This window comes from Nerophis ophidion, linkage group LG02 (genome assembly GCF_033978795.1).
Source record: "Nerophis ophidion isolate RoL-2023_Sa linkage group LG02, RoL_Noph_v1.0, whole genome shotgun sequence".
Lineage (NCBI taxonomy): Eukaryota > Metazoa > Chordata > Actinopteri > Syngnathiformes > Syngnathidae > Nerophis > Nerophis ophidion.
The window spans coordinates 46,106,286-46,121,710 of record NC_084612.1 but is presented as its reverse complement, the minus strand read 5'-3'; the positions used below and the strand labels follow the sequence as shown (position 1 = coordinate 46,121,710).

Below are 15,425 nucleotides of genomic sequence, written 5' to 3'. Positions count from 1 at the left end.
GGCCGCAGACCGATTGGTACCCGGCCGCACAAGAAAAAATAAATAAAAAAAATAAACCTTTTTATTTTTTTTTTATTATTAAATCAACATAAAAACACAATATATACATTATATATCAATATAGATCAATACAGTCTGCAGCGATTCATTCCGTAAGCACACGAGTTGAGTTTATACCAAAATGGATACATGGATGATACAGCAGAGGATTGGGAGAATGTCATGTGGTCAGATGAAACCCAAATAGAACTTTTTGGTATAAACTCACCTCGTCGTGTTTGGAGGAAGAAGAATACTGAGTTGCATCCCAAGAACACCAGACCTACTGTGAAGCATGGGGTTGGAAACATCATGCTTTGGGGCTGTTTTTCTGCTAACGTGACAGGACGATTGATCCGTGTTAACGAAAGAATGAATGAGGCCGTGTATCGTGAGATTTTGAGCCCAAACCTCCTTCCATCAGTGAGAGCTTTAAATGGTTGACCAAATACTTATTTTCCACCTTAATTTACAAATACATTTTTTAAAATTCCTACAATGTGAATTCCTGGATTTTTTTTTCACATTCTGTCTCTCACAGTTGAAGTGTACATATGATAAAAATTACAGACCTCTGTCATCATTTTAAGTTGGAGAACTTGCACAATCGGTGGCTGACTAAATACTTTTTTGCCCCACTGTATATATATATATATATGGCAGCACGGCGGGATAGGGGTTAGTGCATCTGCCTCACAATACGAAGGGCCTGAGCAGTCTTGGGTTCAATCTCTGTGTGGAGTTTGCATGTTCTACCCGGGTACTCCGCCATCCTCCCAGCTCCAAAATCATGCACCTGGGGATAGGTTGATTGGCAACACTAACATTGGCCCTAGTGTGTGAATGTGAGTGTGAATGTTGTCTGTCCATCTGTGTTAGCCCTGCGATGAGTTAGCGACTTGTCCAGGGTGTACTTTGCCTTCCGCCCGATTGTAGCTGAGATAGGCACCAGCGCCCCCAAAGGACCCCATAGGGAATAAGCGGTAGAAAATGGATGGATGTGCATATGTGTGTCTGTATATATATATATATTAGGGCTGGGCAACGATTAAAAATTTTAATCGAAGTTAATCGCACTATTTCTCCGATTAATCGCGATTAACTGCATTGTATACGCAAACCCCAATAATGAATTCAAAAGTAGTGTGTTGTGCACCTTTATTGGAATATTCCCCCACATGAACAAAAGCGCCAAAACATTTGTCGTGCAAACACAATTTAAATCAGTACTTGTTAAACAGTAGCAGTTAAACAGCATATTTCATGAAAATCAACTCAAAAAATGTAAATTCAAACATTTAGGCTTATTGCCACTGCCAGGGTATTTAAATTATCCTCTTTGTTAAGTAAAATAAATATAACCTACATACAAATCTCTGAGCCACAATCATAAGATCCGAAGAGGCAATTTCTGAGGTAACAGCAGAAACATTTTTTTTAATCAGGGATTTTATGTTTAATAAAACTATATTATAGGTAGTGGGCTGTTTTAGGGATTTTTTTAACAAATTATCCGTAGTAGCAATATTAATAATGTTGTGTTTATTATGCGTAGTGCACTTAAAATAATTACGACCATATCTAGGAATTGATATGACGGGAATTTTCCGATTGTTTGCTTGGTGCTTTGATAAACTGAACGCATCATATACATGGTACTATGCTGTGATGTTATGAGCCAGGGAAAAAAAGAACTACCCCACCCAGCATGCAACAAAAGCATGCAACAAAAGTGACGGCATCTTGTATGTTGTGATATGCACGCTCTGAAAGTAAACGTTAAGAACTCAGCCAACACTCCTCGTCTGCATTATTCATAAATAGACAGACAACACATATACTCCGCAGCTTCACAGGCCGCTGGATGTAGCCGGCAAAGTATTCCCATGCTAGCTAGCCGGTCTAGCAAGCACGCGTCATTCAGTCCAAAACGGCCCGATTTATCCACATTCAGAATTGTCTGGCGGTCGTAAGTGATCCCGGAGTGACCACGCTGTAAGCCAGCCATGAAATTTGCAGAATTGTCCGGTATTTTTGCTAAATATTCCATCTTTACCAAGAGCTCCACGACGCCTAAGCCCGTCCGGGCGCTGCCATCTTGTCAAGAAAAGATCTTAACAAAATAAAAGCATGTAAACAACATATGCAAATGTGCGATAAAATAATTGTCGGCGTTAATAAATTGATGAGTTAACTCATAATTAATGCATTAACTTGCCCACCCCTAATATATATATATATACAGCTTTGGTAATATGAATAATTTTCTGCAGGTTCTGTCTCACCTGTTTTCTCCTAGAGAGAATTTGGACTTCTGCATGAAAACACGGTGATTGGTGATGAAGTTGCTTAAAAAACAAATACTATGCCAAATGCAATTGCCTCCAGTCTTCTGATGTCAGCAGGCTGATCCAGGCCCAAGTTTTTAGGACTACTAGGCGCACCTAACTATAAGTAGCAGATATATATGCTTTGTGAAATGACTGTTTTACACACAATGTTTATTTACATACTGTCATTGTTTCCAAACAGTGTGTTTAACAGGGCAGTAAAACGGGTGATCAAACAAAAAAGAAGTCATGGTCATGGAATCATTAGCTGTGCAGGCTAGCTCTCCAATCAGCTAAACAGACTGAATAACTTCACGTGACGTTTTGGTGAATTAACTGAGGAACTTGGGAAAGTGAAACAATATGAAAAGAATGTAAGTCAATAATGCTAACACATACACTTGTAAACCTGTTAGCATATAAGCTAATGCTAACAACACTAGCTTGATTACATTCTGATAGCAGGTACAAATATGCATGAAAATACTCCTACAGACATCACACATGGGATGGTTTAGTAAGTAAGAATTGTTTTAGTTGTATTGTACAACTTACCAACCTTGCTTGGAGTCATGAATGAATAATTCATACAAGTAGTATCGCTATGGACGGCTGGAAGACAGAACAGCACTTGTACTTCTAGTTTAACAACACTGCAGCAAATTTGTCTAGATGATGGTGCCATACCAAAAACAATAACACACCTTTTCAGTGTCTTTGCTTGTTCTTTTTTTAAACTGTTTGCATGACGGCCATCAACCAAGGAAAATCCAGAAATTAGCTGTAAAGTTTTAAATGCCTTAGGGTGTAAACCGTAGGAAAAATATTTAGGATACATAAAGAATACACATGGCATCACTTTGTAATAGTGATATTGATCATAATAATAATAGTACATATTCTCAATGTTTGTATGTCAAACAATATTTGTTAAAGGTTCTATATGCTCTCATATATTGTGCACGTACAGTTCATAAAATTGGTGTTCATCATCAAGTGTTTGTTTCCTTGGTGTTTAAGCAGTTAGCGCCATCAGCTCCAGCAAGTGTGCTTTGATATTGACTGCATCTTAATTTGATACACAATATAAGATTATAGTTTGCATCTTATTTTGATACACAATATAGGATTATAGTTTGCATCTAATTTTGATACACAATATAATATTATTGGCTATCTTATTTTGATACACAATATAAGATATTTGATTGCATCTTATTTTGATACACAATCTAAGATCATTGACTGCATCTTGCACCACGGCGACATAAGCTAGCTCTTAGGACGTGGAATGTCACCTTGTTGGGGGTAAGGAGCCTGAGCTAGTGCGCGAGGTAGAGAAGTTCGGACGCATACCAAGGGCTCTGGAACCAGTTCTCTCGAGAGGGGCTGGACTCTCTTCCACACTGGTGTTGCACGCAGTGAGAGGCGACGAGCTGGGGTAGCAATGCTTGTCGCACCCCGGCTCAGAGCATGCACGTTGGAGTTCAACCCAGTGGACGAGAGGGTAGCCTCCCTCCGCATTCGGGTGGGGGGACGGGTCCTGACTGTTGTTTGTGTAAGCACAAACAACAGTTTGTACACTTGAGGGAGTGCTGGAAAGTGCTCTCCCGGGTGATTCCCTTGTTCTACTGGAGGAGTTCAACGCTCATGTTAGCAATGACAGTGAAATCTGTAAAGGCGTGATTGGGAAGAAGGGCTGCCCGGATCTGAACCCGAGTGGTGTTTTGTTATTGGACTTTTGTGCTCGTCACAGATTGTCCATAACAAACACCATGTTCAAACATAAAGGTGTCCATTTGTGTGCTTGGCACTAGGACACCCTAGGCCGCAGATTCTATGATCAATTTTTTAGTTGTGTCATCGGATTTGCGGCCTCAGGTTTTGGACACTCGGGTAAAGAGAGGGGCGGAGCTTTCTAACGATCACCACCTGGTGGTGAGTTGGCTGCGATGGTGGGGGGGGATGCTGGACAGACCTGGCAGGCCCAAACGCATTGTGAGGGTCTGCTAGGAACGTCTGGGAGAGTCTCCTGTTAGAGAGAGTTTCAATTCCCGTCTCCGGAAGAACTTTGAACATGTTACGAGGGAAGTGCTGGACATTGAGTCCGAGTGGACCATGTTCCGCACCTCTATTGTCGAGGCGGCTTATTGGAACTGTGGCCGCAAGGTAGTTGGTGCCTGTCGTGGCGGTAATCCTAGGACATGTTGGTGGACTCCGGCGGTGAGGGATGCCATCAAGCTGAAGAAGGAGTTGTATTGGGTTCTTTTGGCTCATAGGACTCCGGAGGCAGCGGACAGGTACCGACAGGCAAAGCGGTGTGCAGCTTCAGCGGTCGAGAAGGCAAAAACTCGGACATGGTGAGAGTTCGGGGAAGCCATGGAAAACGACTTCCGGATGGCATCGAAGCAATTCTGCACCACCATCCGCCGCCTCAGGAAGGGGAAGGAGTACACTGTCAACACCGTGTATGGTGCGGATGGTGTTCTGATGACCTCGACTGCGGATGTTGTGGATCGGTGGAGGGAATACTTCAAAGACCTCCTCAATACCACCAACACGTATCCGTATGAGGAAGCAGTGACTGGGGAATCTGTGGTGTGCTCTCCTATTTCTGGGGCTGAGGTCGCTGAGGTAACTAAAAAGCTCATCAGTTTTGTAAGGCTCTGGATGCTGTGGGGCTGTCATGGTTGACAAGACTCTGCAACATTGCGTGGACATTGGGGGCGGTACCTCCGGACTGTCAGACCGGGGTGGTGTTTCCTCTCTTTAAGAAGGGGAACAGGAGGGTGCGTTCGAACTATCGTGAGATCACACTCCTCAGCCTTCCCGGTAAGGTTTATTCAGGTGTACTGGAAAGGATGCTACGCCGGAGAGTCGAACCTCATTTTCAGGAGGAACAGTGTGGTTTTTGTCCTAGTCGTGTAACTGTGGACCAGCTCCATACTCTTGGCAGGGTCCTTAAGGGTGAATGGGAGTTTTCCCAACCAGTCTACATGTGCTTTGTGGACTTGGAGAAGGCATTCGACCGTGTACCTAGGGAAGTCCTGTGGGGAGTGCGCAGAGAGTATGGGGGATCGGACTGTGTGATTGTAAGTCGGACACGTTTCCAGTGAGGGTTGGACTCTGCCAAGGCTGTCCTTTGTCACCGAATCTGTTCATAACTTTTATGGACAGGATTTCTAGGCGCAAAAAAGGGGGTTGAGGGCATCCGGTTTGGTGGCTGCAGGATTAGGTTTCTGCATTTTGCAGATGATGTGGTCTTCATCTGGCCAGGATCTTCAGCTCTCACTGGATCGGTTCGCAGCCGAGTGTGAAGGGACCGGGACCTTTAAGTCCGAGTCCATGGTTCTTTCTTTCTTTCTTTTCATAGTTTATTTCAACAAGAGCACATTTACAACACAATACATCAAACCGTTTCATATCACCTTACATCACATCATGTCCGAAAAGGAGTAGGAAGAAGCAAAGTTTATTTAATCCTACCCCTTTCCCATGTCAGAGCGTTCACATATATATACTTTCATCTACTGACTTTCCTTACAGCAAAATAACAAAATGACATCCGTGAATGAGTAATACAACAGTTTTGTAACATGTAGTTAATTAATTCAGTCATGACCAACACACTGAGATAAAGAATATTTTATTTTCAATAAGGTTGAAAGTGTTTCTCATAATTTTTCTTCTTTGTACTTTGTAAGCACTATTTATTTGAACATCCTCTTAAAATGGATCATATCAGTAAAATGTTTAATTTCTTTACTTAATCCATTCCATAATTTAATTCCACATACTAATATGCTAAACGTTTGAAGTGTTGTACGTGCATATGTAACAGAGGTAATTCATGATCTCAATTGCTTACTGTCTTACTACTGTTTTTGTTTTAATGTCATTTTATTTTAATGTCATTTTATCTAATTTATTACATTCAGACATTATGTAATGTGACTCTTTATTTTGCAATTTTTATTATTCTAAGTTCAGTACTGTCATTTCCTACATTTTTATGGTCATTGAACGTCACATGTCACAGCAGACTTCCAGGCTGAGACACATGTGTGTCGTCAGTCTGTTGTCTTCCACGTGACGGTAAGTTGCGCTCTCTGAATTAGCTTTCAGCTAACTCATTAGCAGGCTAGCTGTAAGCCTAAAAGAGAAGTATTTATGTTAAGTTTTGTTTTGTTTTATTTCTGTACAGATTTATGAATGTTAAGAAGGCTGATTGGAGACTCACTATGATTGTTTTCACCAGGTACTGTGTATTATTTTGTCGTGTGTTAATGTGTTAGTCAGTCTGTTGTCTTCCACGTGAAGATTTATGAATGTTAAGAAGGCTGATTGGAGACTCACTATGATTGTTTTCACCAGAATAAACCATGTTTGAGTCGGAAGAATGACTGGGTGTCTTCTTTTGGGGAAAAACACAACGCAAAGGAGTACTACATCGCTACAATGGTGCCGTGACCCTTTCTTCTTCTTGGTGTTGCTGCGGGCTCAACGTGGGACAAACAACTCTCCATCCATCGGCTCCACGTGTGGTTTCATCAGCTTTCTGACGGTGCAGTGAGTCGCTACTTGTGGCTTGGAGCCTCATATACCGTATATTAGCCTACCTATTGTGAACTGTATTATATTTAAGGTAGTCTCAAGAAAGAAAATAAGTGTTGGGGAAGATCATTTTTTTCTCTTTATTTGAAATTAAGTCTCAAAAGGAAAAAAAAAAAAAAAAATTGTGATAAGGAAATTTTTTTTTGAAGTGTTAAAAGAAAGAAAAAGTGGGAAAAAAAAAAGGTGTTTTATAATAATTGGGATTTATTTTTCTTTTCTTTTTCACTATGAATGGGTTTAATATGTCAGGTATTGGTCGGGGTGCAACAAGGTGGTTTAGTGAGTCACCAGCTGTGGGTGGGCTTCGGACGGATGAAAACTTTACTACTACTCCTCGCTGTGCTAATGTTGCTCATACTTTGTATGATGATGCAGGTGCCAAAGCAGATGTTGGGGTGGGTGAGCAGTCTGTACCTCCTGGTCAGGATGTTAAACATGTCCCAGTTTCTCTTCTCAGTGACTTGGTGAGGCAGATAGGGACCAGTATAGGTGAAAATATTGTTTCGTGTCTACAGTCCATCCCAGCTGCTAATGTTAGCCTAGCTCGGTCAAGTATAGCTGATCTTTCTAAGGTTAACCTGACTGTTTCTCATGATAGTTATGAACCACATACTTTCAGGGGAGACCAAACTGACAGACATACCATCTCTGAGTGGGAGGAAGCCATTAGGCTTTATCTTAGTAGGTGGGGCATTGAGTTATCTGAACAGGTAGATGAGGTTCTGAGTAAGCTAAGGGGAAGGGCACGTGATGTTGTGACTGTTGGGTTGCGCAGCAAACCCTCCTTGGACTTGAAGTCTGGCCCGCAACCTGTGTTTGACATCCTTAAACAGCACTTTGGTGACTCTGTGACCTCCTTTATGCCTCTAGCCGACTTTTATGATACCAAGCCTAACCCCACTGAGAATGCTGTCGATTACTGGATTCGGCTTAATAAAGCCATTGACAATGCAATAGAAGGACTAAAGAGACAGGCCAAGACTCTTGAAAACCCTTCTCGTGAAGTAACAGTAATGTTTATCACGCACTGCCCTGACACTGAACTGTCTCTAGTGTTCAGCTGTAAGCCGCTAGAGGAGTGGACGGCTGCTGATGTTCAGGTGAGGCTGGATGAGCTCCACCGTAAAAGGCGTCTCCAACAGCGTCAGTCCACATGTCCAGCTGACAGTTTACAGTCTACCCAGCATGCGAGAGTTCTGCAGAGTCATGCTCAGTCTGTTGAGAACACTCCTGCCACACAAACAAATACAGCTGGCAGAACATCATCAGCTGAGGGTCAGTCACTTGAACATGTCATTGTTCTGCTGGAACGCTTATTGCAGCGAGAGACCTCCCAGGGTTCGAGGCTACCAAGATCAAGAAATGGCGGCTATACAAGATTTCAAGGTCCATGTAACATTTGTCAGGATGTTAACCATGACACGATGTCCCACTGCAGGAGGGAACGTCTCTGTTTCCGCTGCCATGCTGCAGGACATCAAGCTGTAACTTGTACTGCTGTTCCTGTCAGGGAAACGCCTGCTGCTCGACCTAGTGGTTCCAACCAGCAGGGAAACTAGGTGGCCCACATGACCAGGGGACTAGTGGAGGGCCAAAAGACATGTCCCCAAAAGAGTTTGACAATGCTGATCTTGAGTCTATCTACTCACAGTTCTGCGCATCAACAGATGATAACTCTAAGGTGATATTTCAAAATACACAGAGACTTTCTGCGACAGATAACCTTTTCCACATTGACGTGTTGATCCAGGATGCTGTAGAGCTACGTGCCATGTTGGATAGTGGTTCGATGGCCTGTTCTTTGAGCAGTCGTGTGCTCCCTCTCCTTGAGCAGGCTAATGTTTTATCTTCTGACTTGATATCTCCCACATCTGTTATCCTTATTGGATGTGGCGGTTCAAAAATCAGACCTGTTGGTGTATGTGAGCTTCAGATGACAATCTTTGACTGTCACATCTTGGTACCCACACTTATTGTGGACGGCCAATGTGATGACATCATTCTTGGCAGCAATGTCATAAAACACCTCATTCGCATGCTGAAACATTCTGGGAAATTTTGGGAGCAAATGTCACTTTCGGACAAGACATCCGTGGAGGAGGAAAGTTTGCTGCAGCTGCTGGCCGCTGTGGAGACATGGAGAGATGGTGAGTGCCCTGACAAGGTTGGCGCTGTCAAACTCAAACATGCTGTGACCTTGGAACCCATGACAGAACATTTGGTTTGGGGTCGCCTGCCCAGCCATGCCAGTCTCTCTGCTGGCAGCGCAGTGGTTGTGGAGCCAAGTGAGTCGCGCACAGTGCCACGAACAATAGTAGTGGGGCGGGTTGTAACGCCATTATGGGGCGATGGGTGGGTCCCAGTGAGAGTTATTAACCCCGCTACTAAACCAGTAACCCTGAGACGCAACTGTATAATTGCAGACGTGTCCCCTTGTGTAGCACTAGAGGATTTTGACACTGACTACTTGTACGACAATGACAAAACCAATGATGTGAAATGCACAGTTACCAGGACTGTTGACCAGACGGACACAGGTAGTGAGAAAACCTTGACAGTTGACTCAGAGTATGCTGCACACAGACCTTACAGCTCGACACTCCATGATTTGGGACTGGGGGACATTGACATAGACTCAAGTAATCTGTCTCCATTCTGGAGGACTAAGCTTGTTGATCTGTTGGCCAAGTATGAGTCCATCTTCTCCCGCAACAGTTTGGACTGTGGAAAAGCCAAAGACTTTGTCCATCGCATTCGGCTGAGTGACAATAAACCCTTCAGACTGCCATATCGTCGCTTGTCCCCATCTCATTATGAGAAGCTGAAGGTAGCACTGAATGAAATGGAAGAACGAGACATCATAAGGAAGTCCACAAGTGAATACGCCTCGCCACTTGTCCTCGTCTGGAAAAAGAACGGTGACCTACGGCTCTGCACAGACTTTCGCTGGCTGAACGCACGCATCATCAGAGACGCACATCCCCTGCCTCACCAGGCTGACGCCTTGGCTGCTCTTGGAGGAAACGCTTTCTTTTCAACCATGGACTTGACCTCAGGTTACTATAATGTGGAAGTTCATGAGGAGGACAGGAAGTTCACCGCATTTACCTCTCCTTTTGGACTTTACGAATACAACCGGCTACCTCAGGGGCTCTGCAACAGTCCGGCCACGTTCATCAGAATGATGATGACGATCTTCGGTGATCAAAATTTCTTGAGCCTTCTTTGCTATCTAGACGACATCTTGGTATTCGCTCCCACTGAACAGTTGGCGTTACAGAGGCTGGAAATGGTGTTTGAGAGGTTACAGGCCCACAACCTAAAGCTTGCTCCTAAAAAGTGCCACTTCATGAGACCCTCTGTGAAATTTTTGGGACACATCGTGCAGAGAAATGGAATTTCCACTGACCCTGATAAAGTCACAGCCATTGTTGGCCTGGGGGAGAAAGACTTGATGGAGGAGGGCACCAACATACCTTCTCCTTCCAAGATCAGATCTTTCCTGGGTATGGTTGGATTTTATCAACAGTTCTTCGAGGGATACTCGCGCATTAGCAAACCTCTGTTTGCACTGACATCTGGGGTGAAGTGGCCACGAAATACCAAGGCCAAGAAGCGCCCACCTGTCTTTAGGAAGCTCTCTTCTGCTGATTGGACCCTGGAATGCAGTGAAGCTTTCAGGAAGCTGAAGCAGGCTTTGTTGGAGAATGCCACCCTTGCTCATCCTGACTTCAGTAAGCCTTTCCTGCTGTCGATTGATGCCTCCTCCAACGGCCTGGGAGCTGTTTTGTCGCAGTTAGCAGAGGGTGATGATGTTGCACGAGCTGTCGCGTTTGCCAGTAAGTCGCTCAACTATGCGCAGTCCCGCTATCCAGCACACAGGCTGGAATTTCTCGCACTCAAGTGGGCTGTTTGTGACAAATTCAGTCATTGGCTGAGGGGACAGCCATTTACCATCTGGACTGACAACAACCCCTTAACGCATATCCTCACTAAGCCGAAGCTTGATGCTTGTGAGCAGAGATGGGTGTCAAAGTTGGCCCCATTCAACTTTGAGATTAAATATATACCTGGCCCCAAAAATGTGGTGGCAGACGCCCTCAGTCGTGAGCCATTTGTGCAGCCTAGTGTGCTTCATCGCCTCACAAAGGTCCCTTATGGTGCACTCTTGGAGGAAGCAAGTGCCTTACATACTGACTCTGTACAGGACGCTTTCCGTCTGTCCTGTGACCCAGTGCGCTGGCTGCAGCTGCTCCAACCCCCCACTGTGGCCTCTGAAAACACTGTGGTGGTGCCCAGTGGTCAAACTATCTCTGCCCAGTCAGTGACTGCTGTCCTTGAACAGTCTTTGGATCAAGAGTGTCCACCTCCTCATGCTTCCCTCTTGCCTCAGCTCACCCAGTCCGTTCAACCACCAGAGCTGGCCGATTTCCCCTCTCTTCCGAGAAATGAGCTGATTGCTAAGCAGCGTGATGACCCCTGCTTGGGTCGTGTGCTTCACTTTGTGGGACGGCAGCGAAGACCATCAAGACGAGAACGTCCACATGAACCTGTCGATGCTCTGCGACTCCTCAGACACTGGGACAGACTCATACTCAGGTCGGGTGTGCTATATCGCACTTCCAAGGATGTTGTGACAAAGAAAAGGACTTACCAGTACATTGTACCCTCTGCTGTTAAGGAAAAAGTGCTCAAAGGAGTTCATGATGAGGCAGGTCACCAGGGGCAGAGAAGGACGCTCTACCTAGCCTGACAGCGGTTCTATTGGCATGGAATGGAAGGAGATGTCAAGGACTATGTGCGGCACTGCCGTCGTTGTGTGTTCAGCAAGTCCCCTGAACCTGAGGCCAGAGCGCCACTTGAGAGTGTCAAGTCTTCAAGGCCTCTTGAGTTGGTTTGCATTGATTTCTGGTCAGCTGAAGATTCCTCCAACAAGTCCCTAGATGTGCTTGTCGTGACTGATCATTTTACAAAGCTTGCGCAAGCCTATCTTTGTCCCAACCAGTCAGCTAAGGCTGTCGCTCAGCAGCTCTGGAACAATTTCTTTTGTATATATTGCTTTCCTGAGCGTATGCATTCTGATCAGGGGGAAAACTTTGAGAGCAATCTGATCGCTGAAATGCTCAAAGTTGGTGGTGTGGAGAAATCTCACACAACTCCTTACCACCCCATGGGTAACGGAGTGGTTGAAAGGTTCAATCGCACCCTTGGAAATATGATCCGAGCTCTTCCACCTAAGGCCAAGCAGCGGTGGCCCCAGCTCTTGAAATCTCTCACCTTCTCCTATAATGCCACTGTACACGAGACTACAGGCTTTGCCCCTTTTCAGCTCATGTTTGGCAGAACCCCCAGGTTGCCTGTGGACATGATGTTCCAGTCAGTGCTGTTGGATGATCAGGTGGTGGACTATGATGATTATGTCCAGTGTCTCAGGCGTGACTTGGTGGATGCTATCAGGATCGCTCAGACCTCAGCCACTAAACAGCAAGAGAGGCAAACCGAACATTACAACCGCAAGCTGAGAGGCGCACCAGTGGATGTTGGAGACAGGGTCTTGTTGGCTAACAAGGGAGAGAGAGGCAGAAAGAAACTTGCTGATCGCTGGGAGAACCACCTCTACACTGTTGTGGAGAAACAGGAGAACACTCATACCTTCAGACTCAAGAACTGTGCTACAGACCAGGAGAAAGTGGTCCACAGGAATCTCATCATGCCTGTGAATTTTCTACCTGTTCCGACTAAACCTGAGGACCCTGGTTCTTTTGTCAGTGACCTGACTGATGTGGATGGATCTTCCCTGGATGTGGACATTGAGAGACCGTCTATGCCACCTGACAGTGTACAGGACAGGACTGTCACATGGGTGTCCCAACTCCCAGTTTCCACTGGAGATCAAATGACAGCTGTGGCAGATGTAGCTGCCATGGATGACTCAGTGGAGCCTGCAGATGAACCTGACCAGTCCAGTCTGTGTGATTTGACTGAACCCCATTCCGCTATCACTACACCTCCAGATAATGTGTTGCCTTCTCATGCTTGTTCTATTGTTGAAACAGGGGCAGTACGTAACCTTCTCCGTGATAGGACACTCGATGTGAGAACGAGGTGTGGTAGAGCTGTTAGGCCAGTTGTTAGGCTTATTCAAAATATGCACCAGAAAGTTTTAGCTGGTCGCTAAGTAGTTATGCTGTGCAATGTATTTTTTAAGAAAAGGTGTATGTGTTTGATTTCATGTATATTGATGGGGATCTGGTTTTTGTTTTATTTCCTTCTGTCAGAACAGGGACATCTGTGTGGGTCTAATGATACAGTATGTATTCAAGTGATGTCTATTTGTACTGTTTAATTTGATTTGTGAGTGACTTAACATGTAGGTGGGCATGTTTTCCTATGGGTGTCGAAAGGCTTTGCTAACCTTTCCCATTCTAATTCTTCAGGAATAGTCTTGTGACTGGAATACTCAGAATCAGTGATCTTAGTAGTACTGTACACTTGAATAGGAGGACATTTTTTTTTCCAAGCGGGTTAATTTTTGGTACCTGGTGTGGTTTTGGTTTCATATTGTCTCACAGTCTACTCTAAAAACATGTTTTTTTGTTTAGTTTTGTGTCTGTTCTTTTGGTTGAGCTTGAGAGAGCAAGTTGAGATCAGTAGGGGGGAATGTAACAGAGGTAATTTATGATCTCAATTGCTTACTATTGTTTTTGTTTTAATGTCATTTTATTTTAATGTCATTTTATCTAATTTATTACATTCAGACATTATGTAATGTGACTCTTTATTTTGCAATTTTTATTATTCTAAGTTCAGTACTGTCATTTCCTACATTTTTATGGTCATTGAACGTCACATGTCACAGCAGACTTCCAGGCTGAGACACATGTGTGTCGTCAGTCTGTTGTCTTCCACGTGACGGTAAGTTGCGCTCTCTGAATTAGCTTTCAGCTAACTCATTAGCAGGCTAGCTGTAAGCCTAAAAGAGAAGTATTTATGTTAAGTTTTGTTTTGTTTTATTTCTGTACAGATTTATGAATGTTAAGAAGGCTGATTGGAGACTCACTATGATTGTTTTCACCAGGTACTGTGTATTATTTTGTCGTGTGTTAATGTGTTAGTCAGTCTGTTGTCTTCCACGTGACGATTTATGAATGTTAAGAAGGCTGATTGGAGACTCACTATGATTGTTTTCACCAGAATAAACCATGTTTGAGTCGGAAGAATGACTGGGTGTCGTCTTTTGGGGAAAAACACAACGCAAAGGAGTACTACATCGCTACACATACAAATGTTTTAAATCAGATTTTCCTCTTAGGTTATATTTCTCCTCTTTAGTTGAGAAGAATTGTTGTACGTTCTTTGGTAGCAGGTTATAATTTGCTTTGTACATCAATTTAGCTGTTTGCAATTTTACCAAATCATCGAGCTTTAATATTTTTGACTCAATAAGTAAAGGGTTTGTATGTTCTCTATATCCAACATTATGTATTATTTTAATTGGTCTTTTTTGTAAGACAGTTAACGAATGTAGCACACATTTGAAGTTGTTTCCCCATATTTCTGCACAATAACTCAGATATGGTAACACTAGCGAGCAGTAGAGAATATAAAGTGATTTTTGGCCCAGGACGCATTTTGCTTTATTCATTATTGATTTTTTTTTTCCACCTTATGTTGTATGTTTTGTATATGAGATTTCCAGTTCATTTTATCATCTATTAATACTCCCAAAAATCTGGTTTCTTTTACCCTTTCAGTATCTACTCCGTCTATTTGTATTTGTGTCCGATGCTCTTTTCTACTGTTACTAAATAGCATTATTTTAGTTTTACTGAGATTCAAAGATAGTCTGTTTTTATCAAACCATTTTTTTAATTTGTTCATTTCTTCCGTTATTATTTGTATGATCTTCTGTGTGTTCTCTCCTGAACAGAAACCAGTTGTGTCGTCTGCAAATAAAACTAACTTCAAGTCCTTTGCAACTTTACAAATGTTGTTTGTATAAAGATTGAAAAATCTTTGTCCCAGTATTGATCCCTGGGGTACACCACAAGATATATCCAACCGTGTTGACATATTTTCACCCATCTTTACATATTGCTTCCTGTTGGTTAGATAGCTTTGTACCTAGTTCAATACCAAACCTCTGATGCCATATCGTTCTAGTTTTTGTATCAAAATATCATGATTAATTGTGTCGAATACTTTTCTTTACCGTGTATTGCATTGGTAATTTCCTCTGTTATATTGATTAATGCTATTGATGTTGAGATAATTGCTTTAAATCCAAATTGGTTCTCCACGAGCGTCCCACTTTTGTTGATAAATTTATCTAATCGGCTATTGAATAGTTTTTCCATGATTTTGGAGAATTGTGGAAGTAATGAAACTGGTCTGTAGTTAGTGAACTGGTGTATGTTTCCATTCTTTTGAATTGGTACAACT

General features: G+C 43.3%; 1 protein-coding gene across 1 annotated transcript; it reads left to right on the top strand.

The window, feature by feature from the left end:
* The first annotated feature begins 8,583 nt into the window (after positions 1–8,583).
* LOC133541492 (uncharacterized) lies at positions 8,584–14,203 on the top strand. The gene is made up of 2 exons (XM_061884939.1): positions 8,584–13,898; positions 14,008–14,203. The coding sequence occupies exon 1, from the start codon at positions 8,584–8,586 to the stop codon at positions 11,734–11,736; it is 3,153 nt and encodes a 1,050-aa protein (XP_061740923.1). The 3' UTR covers positions 11,737–13,898; positions 14,008–14,203.
* The last annotated feature ends 1,222 nt before the right edge of the window (positions 14,204–15,425 follow it).